General features: G+C 46.5%; 1 protein-coding gene across 1 annotated transcript in view; it reads left to right on the plus strand.

The window, feature by feature from the left end:
- The window catches only part of SLC4A4 (solute carrier family 4 (sodium bicarbonate cotransporter), member 4), a 205,913-nt gene extending 183,189 nt beyond the window's left edge, over positions 1-22,724 (plus strand). The window contains exons 19-26 of the mRNA XM_009324028.1: positions 3,109-3,287; positions 4,656-4,728; positions 8,735-8,803; positions 10,716-10,889; positions 13,412-13,573; positions 17,663-17,759; positions 19,745-19,824; positions 21,055-22,724. Coding sequence (XP_009322303.1) covers positions 3,109-3,287; positions 4,656-4,728; positions 8,735-8,803; positions 10,716-10,889; positions 13,412-13,573; positions 17,663-17,759; positions 19,745-19,788 — 798 coding nt within the window. The 3' untranslated portion in view covers positions 19,789-19,824; positions 21,055-22,724. The remainder of the gene's footprint in view (positions 1-3,108; positions 3,288-4,655; positions 4,729-8,734; positions 8,804-10,715; positions 10,890-13,411; positions 13,574-17,662; positions 17,760-19,744; positions 19,825-21,054) is intronic.
- Positions 22,725-22,964: the final 240 nt, after the last annotated feature.

A 22,964-nucleotide genomic window follows, 5' to 3' on the forward strand; every position in this document is an offset into this window, starting at 1 on the left:
CTGCTTTAACCTGAGCCGGGACCTAATTTTAATTTGCACAGCACTGCGTTATTGCATCCAAGCCAAAAATCTCTCGCACCTTATCACAACGGGCAAAGTTCTCTGGATCTGACAAGCCCCTATTACTGTGTTTGTCATGTAAGATGGTCGCTGGCAGATGGTCCCAGCCATCGGCAGAACAAGGTCTCTTTGTGTCACAGCCACCCCTGAGCGGGCATGGCACGTCGGTGTGGCTGTCAGCCGTTCCGAAGGAAGTTTTGGGGTGCCGGGGCGATCGCAGAACCCTACCTGTGATGGGTATGGCCAGAGAGGGCCCAAGTACGACAGCTGTGTTGGCTGTATAGTGCTGTAAAATACAAGCAATAAGCTGAAGAGATTTGGGGCATACCAAGGGCATAGCCACGGTTAGATGTTATTGAAAGAAGAGCTTTATATCTAGAATGTAGTAATGTTTTTAAAATAAACTTTCCAGACCAGCGCTATGCAGTTTTTCATGCCTGTAGGGTTTTTGCTTTCCCTGCACGGTCAGTTCTATTGAAAAATATTAAATTCCTGTAAAAGATTACTCTCCCTTCCTGTTAACGGGACACGTTTCAAGTGGTCTTACCCGTGAGAGCAAAGACTCCCTCAAAACACGGGTAATGCTGGGTCGTTATTTAGATACCTGCGTTATCAGTTATATAGAGGGCTGTGGGAAACGTGAATGGAGCTTTTACTTGAAAAAGAGGAGGATGTTTCAGTTCATACGGTCGCTGTGGACATTAGACAACCGACGTGTGATTTAAGACTGTCCTGAGCCTGACCTGGAGGAGAAAGTCAGAGTAACAGGGAATGGGAAAGGTTTGTTTTGCGCAGTGCTGAGTGCTGGCTGATGGTCCTACAGGGATGGTTTAAAAAAAAAAAAAAAACAACCTCAGAATATCGCTTTTTGCCATCTGGATCTGGGCAGATATACTCAATACTGTGCCCACATCTTCCTCGGGGGGAGGCTAATCATTGACATGGTCTCAGTTTTAGGTCTGTCTCCTGCGCCTAACTAAGCAGACATATCATTTTCTTAATCACCGGAAGGAACGTGTTCACTGTTCTTCCCTCATGAAGAAGAGGCCCCTCATCTCTTCAGCTTACGGGCACTGAACGTGGTTATGCTATCAGCACTGGGTGTACTTGTTTAGTAACAAAGTATAAACACTCCGGCAAAGTACCGTTTAATATAAAAAATTTATTTCCTGCTTCCTTTGTTATGGTTGTGAGCACATGCTTTTGTTTAATTGGGGGTTCTCGAGTCCAATCCTGCTACTCTGCACCAAAAAACACCTCCGTACACACAACCTGCTGTTGGCCAAAGATGGACAGGTTATTTTCTGCTAGTGCCTTGCTGAAGTGTTGGCAGGGTGTCACTGAGTGCCCGTCCCGGTGCTGTCGGCCAGCCAGGGTAAGCAGCGCACGCGTGAGGAAAACAATGAGGACTATTCAAGACAAGCTTGGGTTGCTTTCCCTCCTGGGTCACCAAGTAGGTCTGGATCATTTGTTCTTTCCAATAAAATCAAATTGAACAGGATTAAAAAAAGGTTAACCTTCTTTAAAATAGCAAACCTTAGGGATTTGTCTAGTGTTTTTCTGAAGATCCCTCTCTTTGGTGGCTCTTTTGTTTCTTCACTTCTTCTCTTGGCACTTGTGACTGGCTGATTTCCTGTGTTAGTTCATTAAGGGATTTAAAAAATAGAAGATCGGAGGTCTTTAAAAAGGAGTAAAGAGCGAGGGCAGCTTTCTCCTTTCGATAGGGTGTGAGCCCATCAGCTGTTCTTGTCGCTTTCCCCAAGAGAGCCTAGGGTTGGGTGTTGAGGAGGATGCCTCCAGCACCAGGCACGATCAGCAGGGCTCAGACCAGTTGTGAAGGCCCGACTGTGAGACCTCGCAGTTGCTTCCTATGCTAAACGTAGGAGTTCAGATCTCGCTCTGAGACAGCAAATGGCAAATGTGACCTTTAGGCAGGCACCATATTTCTGTACGATTGCTTTCAGGTAGACTTCATCAAGTCATTACTCTGAGAGTTATTTTACAACAGCTGCTTAAAACTAAAATTAGGCTTTGGGCTGGTTTTAAAGGGTGGTTTGGGTGTTTAAAGCTCTGTGCACATCCAACCTGTCACTTAACACAGACGTGAGATGACTTGGCACACAAAGGTACCGATCTTGGCCTCCCACCACATCAGAAGAAGTCCTGTGCGCTCGTAGCAGAGCCGTATGACAAACAGCTCACAGCGTCGCAAGCCGCTCTCCTGCTTTGCAGACAATCTTCCGTCCGCTCACCCTCTCCAAACTCTCTTGCTGCCGTAACTGTCTCGTGCTGTGAAAACGGGCCGTCGTGTTTTTGCACGTGCTGCGAGGAGGCAGCGGGGGGGTGGGATGGTGCTGGGCATTGGATTTCTTGTCACTGTGTTACTTCATTAAAAAAAATGGGAATATATCATTCTAATAATAGCACTTCATAATGGGGTTTCATTTTTGTTTTTTAAGAGGCAATGCAGAGCTCCTTCAGAACGCTGTAAACCCGTTATAACCAAGATACAGACGTGTGTGTGTATATTAAAAAAATAGAGAGATACATATGGAGAGCTTGCTTATACTGTTTACAAGATACGATGTGTGTCTCGCCAAATATGTTTTGGTGAAGGTGGTGCTCTCTGATTTTCTTTAACTCGCAGTCTGCTGTGTCAAGTACCTCTGTAAAGAGCTATTTGACTGGTCGCAGGGCTTGGCTTGTACCAACTCAACTTCCAAGCACTATGTAGTGTACACAAGGTGCTTGGTCTTGTGCCAGACTGCTTGCACGTGTGCTGCTCTCCTGTGCTTACTGTATGCTGTTGTTTTCAGAGCTTGCCAGAACTGTAACACTTAGCAGTCTTCCCTGCGGAGACAGGTAATTCATCCTGTAAGGAGCAATGTGTCCTACTCTGCTATTTCTTACGACGATTTCTGTTGGCCAAAAGATGCTGTAGAAGGAAACGCTGCTTGTTTGGTGTGCCTCTGCGCCCGGGCCAGAGCCCTGGCCGTTCCGTAGGTATTTAGAATAATTAAGCTGAAGGTTGTCTGTCTCCCTTCGCAGAAAGGTGCTGGATATCATCTGGATTTGTTCTGGGTGGCCATTCTGATGATCATATGCTCCTTTATGGGTCTGCCCTGGTACGTTGCTGCTACCGTGATCTCCATTGCTCATATTGACAGCTTGAAGATGGAGACGGAAACTTCAGCCCCTGGAGAACAGCCCAAGTTTTTGGGAGTGAGGTATGTCAAACCAGAAAGGCCTTAACTGCCTCGTTTGCCTGCAAAGATCAGTTTGTACTATAAATGGTCTTGCTTCGAGCAGGGCACGTGCAGAGGTTCAGGGGGAATAGCTCTTAGATTTGCTGTAAATCTTCAGATCAGCTGTGCTTCCTTACAGCTTTTTTTTGTCCGCAGAGGATATACGCAGTTAGAACTTTATCTGGCGTAGCCCTTTTGCAAATGCTCTTTCTTGAAAAGGAACAAGACTGTGGTACTACGTGCGTGCCTGTAGACGGGGGAGAGCCTGTGCGAACGGGTGGGAGCAAAGGGAGGAAAGGAAGGAAACTTCGCACCGGAGCTGAGACCATTTCTCGCTCTGCTTTGGGCATGCACGTTGAAGTCACCCCAAAATACCCAAAGCTTTACAGAGCGAGCTCTGGTGCCCGTGGGACGCTGCAGATTTGTCATGAAGAATTTTGTGCTGCTTCCTTCGTATTTCCAAACCCAGCTGTGAGATTTAGCAGTGCAGGTCTCTGGCAATTCCTTGGACAAATCCCCATGTAACTCCTCAAAAGTTTATTCAGCCAGATCAGACGCAGTATTCCAGTGCTTGAGAAAGGAGATAAATTTACTGCAGATTTCTTTATCCATGGAAATTAGACAGGCATTCATTAGCAAACGTAATGGTTAAAAAGCGTAAACCTGTCATGCATCGAGCAATCGGCTCTACTTAATCAAACAATTTTTTCTCTATTTGGTTGCCTTAATTAAGTGGTCTGAAGTGCTTTCAATAGGAGCACTTCTGGAAATCAGGCCACTTGTTTAGGTGACTAACTAGAAATTTAATGGCCTAACTTTCAGTGCTCTGGAGTATTACTGGCAAAAGTATGTTTGGCTATAGGGAGTGGCTGTGGGTGCCGATGGAGGCACATGTTCAGCACGCCACAAAGACCTGGACCATTTATCCAACTGCTGGAGTACTATGATGAGGACTCAAAATATCTAATCTAAGAGTGGAGAGCTAATGATTTGTTACCTATTTGCATGCTGTAAATGTGGCCGTGCAGAGAATTTGGATTGCTAGTTAATGGTTTGTAATGTTTAACATGTAAACACACTTCTCCTTACTCAGTAGCAGTATTCTGTTGGCCCACAAACAGCGGAGCTAAGGCAGCATACAAAAACTCATCTGGTGTTTGAAAAAAGAGGTGTATGAGGCTGGTCAGGATCAAGATACCTGCCTGATGCTGTTGTAATCGCCAGTCTGCTTTGAAAATGTGGCTGCAAAAACGAGTTGTCAGGCTTTATGCTGGGTTTGAGTACGCTGAGAGGGAATAAATCCAGAGCGAAAGCTGAAGCCATCCCGCTCACCCGGTGATTTTGTTTCAGGGAGCAGAGAGTCACCGGATTCATCGTTTTCATTCTGACAGGTGTGTCTGTCTTTATGGCTCCCATCCTCAAGGTAAGGACATCGCCTTTTCTGCTTCCTCCTGCTCCCACAGCCAAAGTAGGGCCACAGCAACTGTCAGGCTATTTTTGTGCTGCTAAAAAAGCTCATCGTTGAAGTGTGGAAAAGGAGATTAGTGAGAATTACTGATGGCAGTTTTACAGTTTTCTGGAAGCTTAAATACAAACCTTTTGGAAGGAAAAAATAGCTTTGTTGTAGTGCGCTAGATAGTAATAGTGACAAAGTTCAGCGCTGGTGGTCTTGGGGGCTGTGATATTTTTCATTTTAAGATTTTTCTTCCATGTTTGCATAAAGTTTCCTTTTATTTTGCACTCCTACGCTTCTGCTGTGCCTGTGTTTTATGGAAAATATATTGCGGATAAAGCTTGAGAGCCTACTGGTGGCATGATCTAAGGATGGCTGGCACTGCCGTAGAGTTGCTGTGTGGAAGACACAGGTTAACCGATGGATATGTAGTTTTAAAAGTACATTTGCATTTATTTGAGCGTGCACCCATCTTAACACATACGCCTGAAGAAAATCTTCATTTGGTGCTTACTCATAGGCTGTGCGCATGGCCCACTGCGAGGAGGTGTTTTTGGTGAGAGAGGATACGCAGAACTGGTGGCCATGAGCAGAGCCTACAGCTGATGGTATTAGTCCATGGCTACAGTTTTGGCCAAAAATCTTTGGGACCGTTGCGACTGCCGTAGCGGAGCTGTACCCTGCCTGGTGCAGCTGCCGAGGCGCACACCTCAGCGGTGCCAGTCACTATTCAGAAGGTAACAATCTTCTGAGCGGGGCGCTTTTTTTTTTTTTTTTTTTAAAAAGCTAGCACAACAATCAAATTTTCACTCTTTCAGGCTGGATCCTCCTAAAATAGCACATCTGTTATCGCTCAGAAGCGATGCCCAGCTCAGCAATATGGAAAACGTGTTTCTGGAGGAAGCAGTGCGATTAAATGTGATTTCTTAATCACCTGAATTTTTTTTTTTGTGAGTTTAGCCAAGGCTCTGGACAGATGTGCTGCTGATGTACCATTTAATCTAGGTAGGTAGCTATTTTCCAAGACCTGAGGTTTGTTGGCACGTAGCCACAGAGAAACGCATCCTTAGTGGATCACCAGGTTGTAGAACGAAACTGGAAAACCTGCTTATCCGTGTCTTGTGGAGGATACTGCCTGTGCCACAGGAGACGTCAGCTGCAGCAGTCCATCTCCGTGGATGCGTAGACCGATGGTACGAGCAGAAGATGTCAGAACAGTAATATCCGTAGTGAAACAGTGGCACCACGCATCGCAACTCTGTGACGGAGCAGACGGGTGTCTGGAGAAGCGTTTCCGGAGGATGCAATTGAGTTATTGGTCATGAGGAGGTTGGAAGCCGCAGGGGCTGTGAGGCACAGTTAGATGTGAGCCTGAAGGGGAGGAGGCGGGCAGAGAGCAATGGTGCTGCCTGTGTTATATGGTGGAGAAAGTGGCTTTACAAAGTCAGTGTGTTCCTATTCTTGATTTCTAAGGTTGTTTTTACAACCAGCAAATTTTTGTGTCTTGGTAACAGTTTCCTCCTCTGCACAAACAGGCATTTCCATGCCCTTAATTTAATGCCTGATTGTAATAATTCTGTTTGTTAGTTTATGTGACCTTTCCCTGCAAGATCTCTCTTCCTCTATTCCACCGGGGTCTATTATTTCCCCTGTTATTGCTTCATTCATTAATTATTTGTGCTTCCCCTAAGAACGTGTATGGGGAAGATCCTCACGGGAGGGCGCCTGAGGATAAATCAGCACACTCCTCGCCCACGTGCCAGCGAGAAGTACCTGGCAGCGTTTCAGGACCTTTAACAAACTCCAGTGGCAGGGTCTCCTGCTCGAGAGAACTGCTTTGCTAAATGCATTGCAGAACATTTAAGTCTTCCCATGCCAGCGGCAAACTGAACACTAACGATCCCAAATTCAATAAAACAGGCAATCCACAGAATAATCTCATCTTTGTTTTTTGTGGGTTTTGTGGTGTTTGTGCTGGTTTTGAACGTCACTGATGTTTCTGCTCAGTTATGGCAGATCTCCACAGAAACATCCTCAGCCCTGCTAGGAGAATGACAGGCACTTTCCTATAAATACATTTTTAATTCTCTTGGCTAGCAGCAGGGTTGCTCAGAGTGCCTCAGCCAGCAACCCCATAGTTAATGAATGCTTTGCCAAAAGAAAGTCTTCCAAAATGAAAGCGCCGCTTGCTACTCTGCAGGATAATGTACTGAAGTTTCACCTAGGGATGATTTACAGGATTAATTATCGCGGAATGGTGAAATAATATTTGGACGTTTTTCTTTGTTTTTTGAAAACCAGAAAGAGATAAAAGGGGAGGAGAAGAGAGCAATGGAAATGAACTAGAAAGCTAAACTCTGAAAGCCTCCTACCCAACTTGCCGGAGGAGATACTATCTTGTCTCATCTAATCCCTCAGACCCAGTGAGGGCTTTGAATCCCTTGGACACCCACAGCTATGGGGTGGGGAACCACACGCCGGCTCCCCGTCCCTCCCCACGACAGCGCACGGTGACGGCAGAAAAAAAAAACTGCGGAAAAAACATTTGGCTTTTAATGTGAAATATCAACGCAGCTCGCTCAAGGGAGCAAATAAATCCAATAGAAGGATGAATTAGCAATCAAGAAGCTCGCAGAAGGTGATAGGGAATGAGAGTCAGGGGAGGGAAGGGAAAAATGTAGGCAGGGAAGCTTTGGTCTCGCATGGCACGTGGCCCGGTGACTTTGGTGCTCCCGTGCCCCGAGTGAAAGGCACGCATTCGGGATCAAGGCCTCCAGGGATACATGCATGGCACTATGTTTCTGACCCAGTAAACGATTAATAATGTGGTGAGGAATACGATAAAACACTGAATAACTGCCGTGTTATTTGCCTCTTTAATGAGTTACATGCACAGGTCGGAAGACAAACGTTCCTACAGCAGCAGTGCTGGCCGCAGGTTGCGTGGGAGCCGTGGCTGTCCTGCGGCTGCCGTTCAGTGGCCGCCGCCCGTCACTGCACGAAGGCTTTCCTCCGGCGACGGCGGCAGAGCTCCTTCCGTCCCTCTCGGCTTCAAATAAGTCACACAGAGGCCGTTATTCAGCTCCTGCGCGTGGTTTGTGCCCATTCACGTCACGCCACGCTGGCTGCGCACAGTTGTGTTGTGGGGCCGAGGAGCGCTTCCCCCTCCTGGCAGCCGCGCGGTGGCTTTTGCCGTTGAGGAAAGCTTCGTGCTTCAGGTCAGAGGGACAGATAGCCCTTCTGGGGAGCATGTATGTTGTTACCATGCGCCTTCCTCGCTTCCGAAGGAAGATGTCCCCGATGGCGGGACCAGTGATGGAGGAATGGGCGGCGCTTAGCACTTGGGGGAGCAGAAATTGATGTTTGAAAGGACAGATCCTGGCAGTGAGCAAAGGTAACTCACAGTCCTGTATTTGTGATAGTTACGGACTGATGTGAGCGAAAGATGGGGTGGTCAGAGATTTGGCTGGCATGACTGTCTTCGCTGAGGTGGGACTCAAGAACCTTTCTGGACGGATTTGCACGGCTTACTGATCTGGACATACCACAGGATCACGCTGCCTTTTCTTCTTCTCTAACTGCTGCTTCTAGTCTCACCAGAAACCAAGAGGTGAAAAGCAGTTTGAAGCTTACTGGAACACGTTTACCCCGCCTCTCCTTTAATTTGCTGACTGACTGGCACTGGCTGGCTACGTTCCCTTCGGTTCTTGGAGAGACGTCCAAGTCCCAGTGAAGTGGGAGAGCCCAGGGCTCGTTCGGCCCCTGCCCTGCTCCTCAGCCCTCCAGTGATTGCACAAATGTTCTTGCGGCTCTCAAAACACAGCAGAAGGATTGCTCGCTTTATTATACTGCATTGTCCACTCGTAGGTGCAATTCGAGTTGATCACAGGCTAGGAATTATGTCCCCCCACGTGTTACCGGTGTATTGTGTATGGGGAGGTCGTTCACCCAGTTTCTCCTGCTCTTTCCCCCGCAGTTCATTCCCATGCCTGTGCTCTACGGCGTCTTCCTCTACATGGGTGTCGCTTCCCTCAATGGCGTGCAGGTGAGTCCCTCCAACGGCCGGGAGCAGACTCCCTGCGGGGCCTTCTCCAGAAGACGGCAATCGTTAACCAGCGCGGGGTTTCTTTCACAACCCTCCAGCCTTTCCCTCCTCCCTCACCGCCTCCTCCTCCTCCCCAAGAAACCCGGGGAGGGTAGCAGCTGTTTACAAGCATTGCCGCCGGCTGGCTGTCCTGAGATTGAGACCAAAGGGGAGCGATCTGCTCGGCGGGAGAGCAGCCAAGCCCGGGGCCTGTAAGCGACGGGGGGTGCTTTGTGAAGACCTGGGGTCCATCTCCCCCCCCCCACCCCCCGAGCTCGGCGATGCTGAGGGCAGCGTACGCTTGCAGAGGCCCCAGGCTCGCTCCCGGGATGGTTCGGGGCCGGGGCGTCTGTTGCAGGCTGAAGGAAAACAAGGGAAGATGATTTATGGCGGCGGGGTTATTCTGCAATGTTTAACGAGCGGGAACATTGCTGTTCGCCGGGGAGGGGAAGCCAAGCCCCTTTCTTTGTCATTGAGGAAATGCTACGTAAGGAGCCTTTCTCACAGCGCAGTGTCTGTAATTGGCCCTAGGAAGCTGGAAGCGGTTTTGTTGCTTCCTGGCATCCTAGTAATTGTGGCCTTTCTTTTTAGCGCTTGGTTGTGCTCTAACGGGAAAATACTGCCTGTTCTGTGAGCACCATGAGAATTTCCTTGGGTATTCTTTAAAACGGCCCCGGCTTTCATTCACTGGTGTGAGATCAATCTGGTCTCAGCAGCGGGCAGCAAGCCCGCGTTCAGGCAGGGGACAACGAGGGGATTGTGATGTTCGCCCTGGGGTTGGTTCTCCTGCAGGGGATCTCCCCTTGCTTCCCGGCCCAGGTGGTCAGGGGACTGGGCAGCTTGTTTCCCCCTGATGAAGGGTGTCTTTCAGTCGATGAGAAATCCCGATTTTGGTTTAACTCCAAGTCCATCCCGTCCAGCACGGGGCAAGGGACGCTGCCGGAAAAGCTGCCTGTCTTCCTCACTCTTCGGTGAGGTGCCTTTCTGTTCTCTGGTAACGTGATGTCTGCCCTCACCTCTGTTGACCTCCGCTCCCAATTTTTTTGGGGAAAAAAAAGCATTGTTTTTAAATGCTGCATCTCTTTCCTTGGCAGGAGCGGGGCAGGGGAGGGTGGCAGAAGCGACCCAGAGTGTGATGCTGACCGTAGTTGGGGCATTCATGTTGTTTTCTCTGTTTTGTGGGTAATGAAGTGCTCCCTTCAAGAGAAAAGTGCCTTTCTGTTCTCTGGTAACGTGATGTCTGCCCTCACCTCTGTTGACCTCCGCTCCCAATTTTTTGGGGAAAAAAAAGCATTGTTTTTAAATGCTGCATCTCTTTCCTTGGCAGGAGCGGGGCAGGGGAGGGTGGCAGAAGCGACCCAGAGTGTGATGCTGACCGTAGTTGGGGCATTCATGTTGTTTTCTCTGTTTTGTGGGTAATGAAGTGCTCCCTTCAAGAGAAAATTCCCTGTGTCCACAGCCGCAGCGTATCAGGCCCATTCTTTTGAAGCCAGTGGAGGAATTTCCACTGATGCCTTCGTTCCTTGGTTTACACGCTGATCACCAGAGCACATGGAGTCCTGCTCCTTAAAATAGAGGCACCTCAAGGCCTTGCTTTGAGAGATGCTTCGCTCCTGTGTCTCTGTTTAGTTGCAAAATACAGAGTAGACCCAGGACCTTCGCTTGAGACAGCTGAGCTAACATGTTTAGCCCACCCTGGGTCAAGCCTAAGTCAGTCAGGATAGAGGAGCTGTGCTGGGTTTTCGACTGGGTTTCTTTTACGGAAGGGAAGCAAGTTGATTCAAGGTCACACTTCAGAGTGCAATAATGCTTTTGTCTCTCTTTTTTGTGTATCCTGGGTTTCATTTAAATGTCTGTTTCTTTTCCTTTCCAGTTCATGGATCGTCTGAAGCTGCTCTTGATGCCGCTAAAACACCAGCCTGACTTTATCTACCTGCGCCATGTCCCGCTGCGCAGGGTCCATCTGTTCACCTTCCTGCAGGTGGTGTGCCTGGCCCTCCTCTGGATCCTCAAGTCGACCGTGGCTGCTATCATATTCCCTGTCATGGTAGGTGACTTTCTCCTTCGCGTTTCGCAGCCTGCGCCTTCCACGCACGGTCATACCCTCCCATAAACAGGCAAATCCAGCCTCTCCCTGTCAAATCCCTAGCTCGAGGCTCTGCCTCCATTCATAGCACTGATGTAAGACTGCGCGGGGTCAGTGTTGCTGTGGCTGCCTTTACATAAATCCTCTGGAGGAAAACGAGCCTGGAAAGTTAATTTTTTTCCAGAAAGGTGTAGTTAGTTTTGACCGTTCCTGGCTTCCAAGGTTAGATTTGCCGTGTTTTCTCCTTGAGCTGCATGAACGAATGAGAGGTGCATAGTTTTCCTTTTTCAGTCCACACTAATTACTGTACAGAAAATGTCTCCCTTGCTTTTAAATAGCACAAATTGACAAAACAGAGAATGAGGCTCACTGCTAAGAGGTGTGCCAAATGGAGGGAAAGGATTAGCTAAATCGAGAGCAAAAGAAAGAATGTCTTTTTCCTTGAACTTAAGTAAAAAGACAATAATGTTGATTCATGTGTTTTGAGGATTGATTTGAGGATGATATGTCAGTTTGTAGGATGCATGTCCTCTTTCTAATAATGCATCTCAGAGTCATGTTAAAACTTATTTTGGATGTTGAGAGATAAAATGTTCATCACACAGAACAACTGTTTCTTAAACGTACACTGCGCAGTCAGTCTGATATAGTATTTCTACATCAAGGAACGGGAATAGCGAAACAGCTTTCTGTGCATTTAGATTATTATAACCATAACACAATTAGGCACTTATGCCAGATAAAAAAACAAACAAGTGTTAACGGGAGTTTATACGCGCGCTTTGCCTCAGGCATCGAAACCTGTGACCATGGATCCTAAGTGAGGGAGCACGGAGCAGATCCTTCTCCACCTCCGTGCCTTGACCTGTAGCTCAGCTGGAACAGTTGGGAGGAAGGTGGCCGTAGGGCCAAATGGCTTGAGCGTGGATCCAGTGGGGCCATAGCTGCACGCACAGAGATTCTGCCAAGTCTGGTCTCTGGCTTGGAGATGGGTCAGACTGCTGCAAAGTCAAAGCTTTATGAAACTCTCTTAAGAAATCCGGGCCCAAAGCCACCTAGTTTTAGGTTTACAGACAAGTAAAATTTCAGTTGTGGGTGCAGTTACAAACTGCAGTGCTTATTTAAGGGAGAGGAGGAGTGAAAGCAGAAAACAGAACAAGGACAAGCGTTTGTTCTCTGATGCTGGTGAGATGAGAAGAGAAAAGATGATGCAAGTAAAAAAAAAATCCTCCAAATGTCCTTGCTGGGACACATGCTCATATATAAAGGCGCTAAAAATCAGCAGTTCCCACTGACACACCATTCCATTGCATTTTCATGGCTGTGTTGTACTGCTGTTAAAAGCTGAATCTAAGATCTGGGCACTCTTTCTCTTTCCCCGTAATAGAGACAATCTGAGTGAACCCCAAGTCTGCTGAAATTTGTTATAATGGTGCAAACTCGGTGAAGGTACAGTCGCAGCTTAGATGTAGCTGGATCTGATGACAAAACCTCAATTCTTTGCACTCATGAAGAAAAAGACTACAAACTTGCAATTTGTGAAGATCCGGTCAATAGCCAAACCTCTGTTTATTTGAAGGAAAAGCACTTTAAATACAGAAGTAATTCATAATGGGATAATCGTGGGTGGCTACATGGCATCTTTCCACCCCCTGAGTAATTTCTTACTTCTCTAATCACATCTTAAGTTACGCAAGTCAAAGCTTGAGAACCTTCCCTAGGAATTGTTTGTGCCGTTGATCGCTCGGAACAACCTCTTCATCGTAAAGGCAATCTTCAGTTGTCGGGAATGGGTTGTATCTTTTAGTAGCCAAGTCGAGCTTTCAGTCTGTCGGTGTCCCCTTTGATAAAGCGTACATGTGATCTCGGTAGGCATCTGGTGGTGGTGTTAAACCCAGCGTCGATATAAACACCTATTTCAGACATGTCCCTTCTTTTTTTCCCAGTGCCTTTGAGTGCAGTCTTGCACAGAAAAAGTTTTTCCCCCAGTTTCACGCAGCCACAATCCTAGTAAACTTTATTCTGCAAACTCTGAGGGCACAGTTTGGCCCTAGTCTAATTTCTGGAGAGTTCTTAACGTCTGGGGAAGTGGTGAGAAAAAAGTAAAGACAATTACCCAGGCTGCCCCTGTGAACCTGCATATGTAGGCTGAATCCAAAAATAAATGAAAATACTCATTTTTTTGTCTATTATTTTGCCTGATGCCTGTCAGTTGGGTGTTAAAGATGACCTTTGTCTCTGCAGGACTTAAGTGATTACATACTTTTTCCTGTACGTTGCTCCTGTTTATTCTGACGTGAAGCAATCACGGTTCAGACTTTCAAGTTGATAGAGATATCCCAGGGGTTCACCTTGTTCTCTCTGTGTGCATTTACAACCAGAATTAAAGTGTGTGGGATTAAGAAGCAGCATCAAGAGGAATGCGCGGAGCGTTCCCAATTAAAGGTAAAATGTGACTGAGAAGTCCCTCTCTGCCTTTTCAGATCCTGGCACTTGTAGCAGTCAGAAAAGCCATGGACTACCTCTTCTCCCAGCATGACTTAAGCTTTCTTGACGACGTCATTCCAGAAAAGGACAAGAAAAAGAAGGAGGACGAGAAGAAGAAGAAGAAGAAGAAGGGCAGTATGGACAGTGACAATGATGATGTAAGGAGCTTTCTGCTCTAGTCAAATCACTCATTTCTAGCTAGCTAATCCCGGGGGACGGTCCATGCCCCTCCCCAGCTCTGGGGCTGGGGCTTTCCCAGCCTCTTTCGAAGCTGACCAGCTCAGTCTTTTGCTGCTGCAGCAGATCGGCCCCAAACAAAACTTCTTTTCTACATTGCCTTCCCTTTTCCAGACGTCACCAGGCTGTGGTAGGTGGTACTGGCATTGCCAAGAATGACATCACACTTCCCACAAGAGCACTAGATACCTGCTGAAATGTCATGCCCTTTACTAGAATGCCTTTCATCACCCTGCCTTGTTCATCTTTCCCTCCTCCGCCTTTCTTCCCCGTCATTGTCTTTTACATTTTAGGACGAGAACGGGTTTCGCCAGCAGCTCTGTTACTTCTGAATATATTCTGGTTTTCTTTTTTGATTTTTTTTTTAATTACCTTTTCTAAAAGCACAGAAAGATGTGACTTGTCATATCGCAGGAAAGACTGCTTTTTGGTGATAATACTCATGACCTAAATATTTCCAAGGCATTCATGCCCTTCTGCAGTATACTCTTTGGTCCTACCTCAGGTTGCAGCATGCCCTAAACGTAGCTGCTTGTGTCATTACTAAGCGCGGTGACCTGACTAGACCAGATCCACGTGCCTTAGACTGTTCTATTTTTTACTGTCTATATAAGAAGAAGAAATGTAGTCCTCGTGCCTTTAAACGTTCTCCTACCCAGGTCCAGCATGAACTCAAATCCTATAAATTTATACTGAAGTGCTAAACACGCTGGTTATATAGCACTTCGTATAGCAAAGTGTGAACTGCCTTTGGAGAGCTGGCCGCCTCGGTCAGCATTACCTTTTTGCAGTGTGAAAAGGGAGCTGGGCTTTAACAATTTTAGGCTACGTGGAGAGTACTAAGCACAGTGTCACTTCTTCTGCTCATGTAACCGTCCAGCGTTCATGAAGAAGGGCTTTTCCTGTGACGTAGGCAGGGGTAAGATCACCTGAAGCTGGAAAAAAATCCCCTTTTAACACGGCAGGAGGAACAAAGGAGAAGGAATGGTACTCCGGGAGGAGGCAGGCAGCAGGAAAAGTCAGCTGGCCCTTTCTCGAGCACTCCTGCCCAGGTCACTGCCCTGCAGGCCCCAAGTTTTGAACTGCAGCGGTATGGCAGAGCGGCAGCGGCACCAGTTGTTGGTCCGCTTGGTCCCTGGCCTTCTCAGTTGATATGAAGTGGGTAAGGACGACCTCCCCAAGAAGCAGCTGCTGGGTCAGTGTGTCTGCCCGGAGAGCTTCTTGCAGCAAAGCCTGAAGGTGGCACCACGGCCACCAAACTGGAGGGTCACGGGTGCTGCGGGGTTGTTGTGCCTCACTGTGTTTGGGGGGTTTCTGCCGGGTATCGTCTGCATCCTTTCCGCGCTGAGCAGATGTACCAAACCAGCCCTCCTTGTGGGTTAGATAATACACCAAGGGGAAAACGGCAGCTCCAGGAGTTCCCCCAGACCATCCCGATGCCTGATCTTGCTCAAGGTTGGGAGGACGGAAAAGGCAACCTCAGTCCTGGTGGAGGACAAGCTAGAACCCGAGTCCTTTGTGTGAGAGCTATATAACAGCTCTGCAGATCTGTGTTAGAGACAACAAAGTCAGGCTATTCCGATGAGAAGGTATGCCGAGGCCTTTCTATAAATAACATACGCTGTCCAAAGTAGGGCACGTACGCTGCAAGAGACGAAACTGGGAATTTCTTAGGTGAGGGTGCAGCATTGTAGGAGGTAGCCTGGATCCACGCCTTGTTAAATCAAGCTGAATCCCAGCTGGGAAGATTGGCTCTTATTTCAGACAGCAAGCTCCCCTTTCCCGTCATTCCTCCAGTTCCTGGGAGGCCGAGGGCGAGGGTTTCCTTCAGCAGATAACTTTGTGCAAACCAAAATGAGAGAAAACGCCCTACTGTACATAGCGAATAGTCAGCAAAGGTTTGACTCCATCCCCTCCTCTTGACTGATTTGAATCCAGCAGCGCCGTATCCTGAGCCAAGGCTCCCCTGTCTCCGGTATGTTTTAAGCTATCTCCTCTCTTCTCAGGCTTTTCATGAATTTCGGGTACAGTAATTGATCTAATGGGTAAGAGAATTTATGCAAAATGTTGCTTCTTACCTCTTCTTGGGTTTTTTTCAGCACTTGCTTTTACCAGCTTCCTGAACGTAAAGCACTTGGCATTATTGGTTTGATAACTTACACCCTTTCCCATCCAGAAATATGTCCCCACAAAGTTAGTCCTGTGGGATCTGGGGGGCTATACACCGATCAGAGTTCAGCAAAGAGAACTGCTGGGCGTTGCTAATGCAAGTGCTGTTAGATGAATGACTACGGCAAGGCCTGGCATTAGTGGAGACCGCTCTCAGCACTAGTTAGGACTCACCTAAAGTTCTCGCTGGGGGTTTGCTAACAATCGGGGCAGCGAAAAAGGAGCTGCAAAGAAAGATTTTCAGTAATCTCACCGTTTTTCCCTCCAGCTTGTCTCTACAAAGTATGAATCAGTGCAACTAATTGCTGCGTTTGCCTAATGAAAACTCAAGCGCCTTGGTTTTCTCTCCGATTTTGTGTCCAAAAAATGCACGATCCGAGAGAGGCCAGCCAATTTTTTTAGAAGAACCTTGGGCTAGCGTATCTAGTTTCAGAGTCAGATGTGCTGTGGACTGGTCTTTTCTCCCCTTCGGGGCATTTTTGCCAACTGCAGATACTTTCTCTGTCTCTCTGTTCATTTTAGATGGTGAAGTTTAAAGCAGACCCTGAGCGTCAGCACTGCCGTTCCACAGCCCTCTTACATTTATTTATTAGCACTGAAATGGTGATACGTTGGAGCGGTCACCCAGCTCTTGGGCGCTGCTTACAGCATGGCCCCAAACGGATGGGGATTTTGGGATGGCTTTATTGCCTCAGTGCTTTTGTGCGGAATCATCTTTATTTGAGCTATGCTTATCCCTCAGCCTCGTAAAAATACTCCTGAAGAAACGTTTTGCTATTGGAGTATGAAATAACTGACATCCAGTGCTGTATGTTAAAAAATAATTTAAAAAAATAATAATAATACAGGGAGAGCGATTCTCTGGCCTCTGTAATGTTTTCCTGCCTTGACTTGAAGGTCTCCCTCCCTCCACCCCAGCGTTATGCTCGGTGCTGTCTCTAGTTCTCTCCAGGAACAAAGCTGCGTTAGCGTTTCTGGCAAATACCACCTTACTTCCTTTGCCAAGTTATGCAATATCAGCCTTTCCTTGGTTATGAGAAGTTACTTTTATTTTAAAAAAGCAAAATAATTCAAAGTACCTTCTACTGAGCATAAGCAGGTGGATTATTGAAGCCAGTGGGGTATAAATCATGCTGGTACCCGAACTCCGGGGGACCCCGCGTACGGCTTTTCTCTGCGCCCGTGCCGCCTCTTGACGGGTTCCCTGCTTCTCCTGTCTGGCTGGGAGTACTGAATTCTTACAAGGGCCCTGGTTTTGATGAACTATTTGACTGTAAATAGAGGTGTAATTGAGACTGGGTTTGACTCCACTTAAATAAAAGGGGGAGTTGACACAGTCCAGCTTAAGGCACCTCTGCCATATCGTGTCGGACCCTCGTCCTCGTAGAGCAATTGGGAAGAAAAAAGGGGTTTTACAGAAATCACAGCAGGATAAAACGTTTTGATGAGCTTTCACAGAAGCCAATGCCCTGCTATTTCTGCCTACGAATGCGTTTTGCATCTGTATTTCCTGCAGCCAACTCCAGGCTGAATTGGATGGTGTCTTATCAGCTGGTGGCAAAGGAGCTGGTGAGGTGGGGAAAGGGAAGATGACGATTACACGAGGTTATTCTTTCAATCTGTTTTACTTTCACAGTGTGAAGGAAGAGGGAAAGTGGGGTGCAGTGGGGAACCAGTGGAAACCAGCAGGCAACTAAGCTGGACGATGCTTTTTTATTTTTTCTTCTTTTCTTTTCCTCATTCCTACAGAAACTATATGAAGGATAATTTTAATTTGTGGGAGACGATAAGAGAGAGAGCAGTGATAATATTCTAAGACCTTTTACACGTTTCTTTCACAGTCTGACTGCCCCTACTCAGAAAAAGTCCCAAGTATTAAAATACCAATGGACATCATGGAGCAGGAACCTTTCCTAAGTGATAGCAAACCTGCCGACAGTGAGTAGAACTAACCTCTTGCATGCCTGCTTGACTCTGACTTGCAGTACAAAAATATATATGCAGTACAAATATATATATTGAGTGATTTTTTTTTAAAAAAAAAAACAACCAAACCTTTCCTATGACTTGAGAAGTACTTTTTCTTGTTCTTTTTTTCTCTTTTTTAATTTCCAGGCCCCTGATTTATGACAGATTTTGGTTTTGTGAGCGTTTTTCTTTGCTGGTTACAAAATCGATGTTGTTCCTTCTGGTGCCTCCAGCTTAAGCGCTTTTATCCAGCTACTAACAGGTCTCTTGGCCACTCACTCCCTCCTCCTCTCTTTTCTGACCTTTCCCATTTTGTGTTAACTCTGCTGCTGGTTTGATTTATTTTTTCCCTCTGAGCCTACTGTTCTGGATTTGCAGCATGTCTAAACTGCATCGCTGTCCCGTTACTGTTTGTTTCCTTAGGTGCCAAGCAGTTGCAAAAATCAGCGCTTAAAAGAGTAATTAAGCGTGTCATTGATCCGCATTGCGCATTAAACTGACAAGGCAGTGATCAGTTGACCATTAACGTATTTCCCTTCGTAGGTGATTTGCTTTTGTGGTATCCTGTTTCTTTTTAATTTCTTACGTTAATATCAGTAATTGATTATTATGATCTTCATTTTCAGTCATTCTCACTTTTCATATTGTGGTCTTTTAAGTGGGGAATCGGGAATAACAACTGACCTTAGCTTTTTTGCCTTTGCGCTGGGTTTTTTAAAATACTGTGAGCAATGGGTGCCACCCGGAGATGAATCTGCTGTTTTTTCATGGGACGGGAGGGGAGAAATACGAATGATAGTAATAAATTAGTACTGCTGCAGGGCTGGTGATTTCTAGGAGTAGGACCTAAACCCGCGGACGTTTAGATCCTTAAACTATCATTTAAGAGCTGGTACTGAAGTCCCTTGCCTTTCGGTGGCATTTAGATACCTTAGGCAATCCTAAACATTGCTCTGTGGTTTTTAGCTACAGGAGCACTTAGAGATGGGCATTATAAAACAAAGCCAAAGAGAAAGAGACGTTTCCATGACTATTTAGGTATTCTCAGTGTTTCGCTGATAAGGAAAAGAAAAAGAGGGGAATCAGCCTCGGACAACCAAACAGATCCTCCTCATTTTTCTGTGAAAATGCCCTGATGTGCTAAAACCAAATTGCATCCTAAGTGTTGTTACCCGGGATTTGATGATCAGATGCGCTGTTTTCAACCTCCTTAAGGCTGAAATAGTTAGGGAAAAGTTAATTCTGCCGCAAACCTGTTTGTTGGAATGCCCTTTGAGACAACACAGGGTAAATCAGCCATGAGCCGAGCAGCAGCCGGTATGCGTATTTGTACATTTTTATAATCCAGTAATTGGTTTGCTGTTTTTTATTTAGAAACAATTTAAAAAAACCCAAAAAAAAAAAAAAAAACAGGCCCTTGGACTAGAAAAAGTAGCTGGAATCCAGCAACACTGTGGTATTGTCCTTGAATATAACTGCTCTGTGATTCAAAGTATATTTCTAGTAATACTACCAGCATTAGCTTTCCTTCAGCAATAGCAAGAATAGGATTATTATTAACAGAGAGTACACTTGCCCAGGCTGGGTCAGGGAAGGAAAGCCGTTACAGGCAACAAGCCACCTATTTTCTCACAAGGAGTTTGGGTGCGACAGTGAGGAGCACAGGGTAACTAAAGAGGTGTAGATAAAAGGTAAGTGTCAAGACCTAAAGGTGGTGAAAGTCTTGGGAAATGAGTCTTTTGGTCGTGTTGGCGGTCCAAAGGTTTTTGTCTTGGAGGAGAGAGAGAGAAATTCAGGTTTTTTATTTACAAGCTGTGAAATTCATCTGGCAGGCAGGCAGCAGTAAAAAAGCATTGCCAAATAGATGAGAGTATACTGGAGAAACTGAGGCTGGGCTTGAGAAGCCATCGATGCTGCAGGCAGTGACAAACAAGACTTTCTTCCCTTTCCGACAGGAGAAAAATCACCAACATTCCTTGAACGCCATACGTCGTGCTGATACAATTCCTTTCCTTCGGTCATACACCATGCCAAGGTAAGCACCCAAAAAATGCGCTTCGTAATGATTCCTCAAAAGCTACCTCTCGCTATACTGAAAGCCAACGAGGCAAAGTTTCTGTCCCCCTATAGGAAACTCCTAAAAAGCACTTTGAGAAAATTCCCTACATAGGATGGCGGCATCCCAAGTCGGTTACCAGCACGGCCTTACCGTGCTTGGGACGGGGAGCCGGAGGGCTCCACCGGCCTCGGTTAGACCCCAGCTGCAGTACCGATGGCTGGTTTGGGGTCTAAACCAGAAGAAAGATGAGGAGCAACTGGGAGGAGTCTAGAAAACACATCTACAGGGGAAAAAGTAAATTAATTGAGATTGTTAAGCCTTCTAAAAAAAAAAAAAGAGTGAGAGAAAACTGCTGTTATGCTTTCTTTCAGTCACGTAACAGGATGTTGCAAAGAGGAAGTAATACATTTTTCCATGTCTGTGGTGGAAAACAGAGTAAATAATAACCTTAAATTGCAGCAAGGGAGAGTTAAGTAACAATTTCTCAGAGCTCAGCCCCGGCTCAGCCCCTTGGGGCCACCTTGGACCTCCCAGCGCCAGGAGTCGGATCTAGACCAAGGCGGCAATAGTCCTCTGAAATGTCAAACAAGTGCCTACACTTCCAGGTGTTAGAGAGTGTGAGACATTAATCTCAGTGGCTATAACCCGATTATTTCAAAGGCAGTTTGAGAGTGTTGCCGCAGCTTGGTGTGGAGCACAAGTGCTGGATACTTGGGGCTCCTCAGTCGGTGAAATCGGTGCTTTTACCTCCCGACGTGACCAGCGTTTAGACCAACTCATTAAAATTATCTTACGTGATGTACGGGCCTTATCTGAAGACCAGCTGCATATTACCGCTGCCTGCCACGGTTATTTCCTCGGTATCTATATGCGGCCAGGTTCAGAAAGCTGTATTGTATGAGCTAATGCCAGGAACCGATACTGGGAGTCGAGCGTTTGTTCCATTTCTAGATGTGACGCTGTCTGTTGGGTGTCCCAGTAAGTCCCAGGAGCTGCAGTTTTCCCAGTTTACGCCAGTTGCCCCTCTGTTTTGTTTGCAGAATGCTGGTTTGCTCTTGCAAGTTGTAGATAATTTTTTTTTTTTCGGGATTTGGTCCCTGGGAAGCTGTGCTAGCAGAAGTCCCGAGCACGGCAGACCACGTTAAGAGGGACTGAGAAGCCTGGAGGTAGTCCCCACGCTTACCTTGTCTTTCTTTTTCTTCGCAGCCCTCCACGAACTCCAGTAAAAGTTGTGCCTCAAATTAGAATAGAACTTGAGCCTGAAGACAATGGTTATTTCTGGAGGAGCAAGGGAACAGAAACTACTTTGTAATTTGTCTGTCTGTTAAATCTTCTATGGAATTTATTTTGTCACTAGCCAAATATTAAAACGCTCTCTGCTCCCCACCTGCATAGGTAAATGAGACATCCCGCGCTGCCCCGCCACCCTTGCCCCTGCAGAACTCCTCTGATCCCTCCTCACCCGATTTTCCCACGCTGACCAAGACTCGTTTTGCCTTCTCTGTCGCTTCGACACGCACGCATCTCTCTCATTTGCGAGCAGAGGGCAGAAGTATTAAGGATATCGTATCATACCTGTGGGAGATGTCAGAGGAGCTGGCATTGCTTTAGTTGTGAATCGGTGTTTGTCTGTTTGTCATCTGGCAGAACAAAGCTGACCTCCAGGCTAATTCGATGTCTTGCTCACACTGCTTGAAGATGCTGGAAAGTGCTGCTAATGCTAACTCGCTCTTAAAGCCTGTACTTGTAGTTAACACAGGAAGGAAAAGGAAAAGGTACTTCACTCCCAGCACAGACAAACCATTGCCATCGTTGTAGCATGTGTTTTGAAATGTCCCTTTCCTATGCAATTTTTTTTAAAGAAACACTTTAATGGACTTAATCCGTCAGGTACATTGAAGAGTGTTATTTTCCTAGATTATTTTGTTTAAATTATGGGGGCCTAACCTACGACTTTTTTTTGTCAATTTTTTTAACCTTTTTTTAATTACTGTAAAGAAAAATGAATTTTTCCTGCAGCAGGAAACATATAGTTATGAGTAGTTCTACCTCTTATTTCTAGATGCCAGGCTTTCTGTAAAAAAATGTATTGTACCGTATATAATGTGATTTTTACAAAAAAAGAAAACAAAAACAAAACCACAACACCACACCACAATCTCCAGGACATGGCATAGGGCTGGATCAGTTTGATTAACACCTTCTACTCTGAAGCGTCTGTTCTACTTAGGGTTATGTTAATTTTTTTTTTTTTTTTAATAAGTAATCTAACTTTACTGTGAAGGAGACGGGATGTAACTTAAATCTCTTGTGATCTAGGAAGAGTCTTAAATGTAACGGTGGTAAGCGAAATACTGACCGGCTACCGACGTCAGTGGACAGATGCTGATTGTATTCATGTTGTTGATTTCCTACGCGGTATCGTTCAAATTATTTCTTTTGGAACGTGGGTGTGTGCGCGGGTGTGTACGTGTATACATGAGAAGACCCCCGGGTGCACTTCAGGCACGATGACGGCGCAGTGGAGGAGGAAGACAGCTGAAGATGGCCTACTTGGGACGGTCATCCCGACGCTGGTATTCGCCAGGCTCACAGACATCTGCATCCTCTAGCATCCCACATCTGTTTACCATCATCTACAGAATTCACCCTAAATCTTGGCTGCTCGGCCCTAGACCCGTCCATCCGTAGGCGGTGACGCGTCAGTACCACGCAGGCTAGGCATGGGCAGGCCCAGGCTTTCGGTTTGAAACCAAGCAAGCAAGTATCACCTTGGGAGAGATGCTTTTCCCTCTGTAGCGCCTACGCGCGTCTACTTGTGTGTGCATGTTAAAATGCATTTGGGAAATGGGGGTTCACCGAGACGTTTCTTTGCTGACACGTGAGGACTGCATGTAACACACCAAGAGCTTCATCAAAAGAAAAAAAAAAAAAAAAGGAAGGAAAAAAAGCCCAGCTGTAAGGGCTAATTCCCCGATGGAGAAAAATCCCGCCGCAGGGGCCAGGCACGTCGCTGTCGCTTTTGTCCTTGCGAAACCAAAGTCCGCGTTGGTTAAGTAAACAGAATTTCATGGTGGTGCTGAGACCTTATATGCCAAATTTTAGCATCCACTCAC

The sequence above is a fragment of the Pygoscelis adeliae genome, unplaced genomic scaffold, assembly GCF_000699105.1.
Source record: "Pygoscelis adeliae isolate BGI_AS28 unplaced genomic scaffold, ASM69910v1 Scaffold55, whole genome shotgun sequence".
Classification (NCBI taxonomy): Eukaryota; Metazoa; Chordata; class Aves; order Sphenisciformes; family Spheniscidae; genus Pygoscelis; species Pygoscelis adeliae.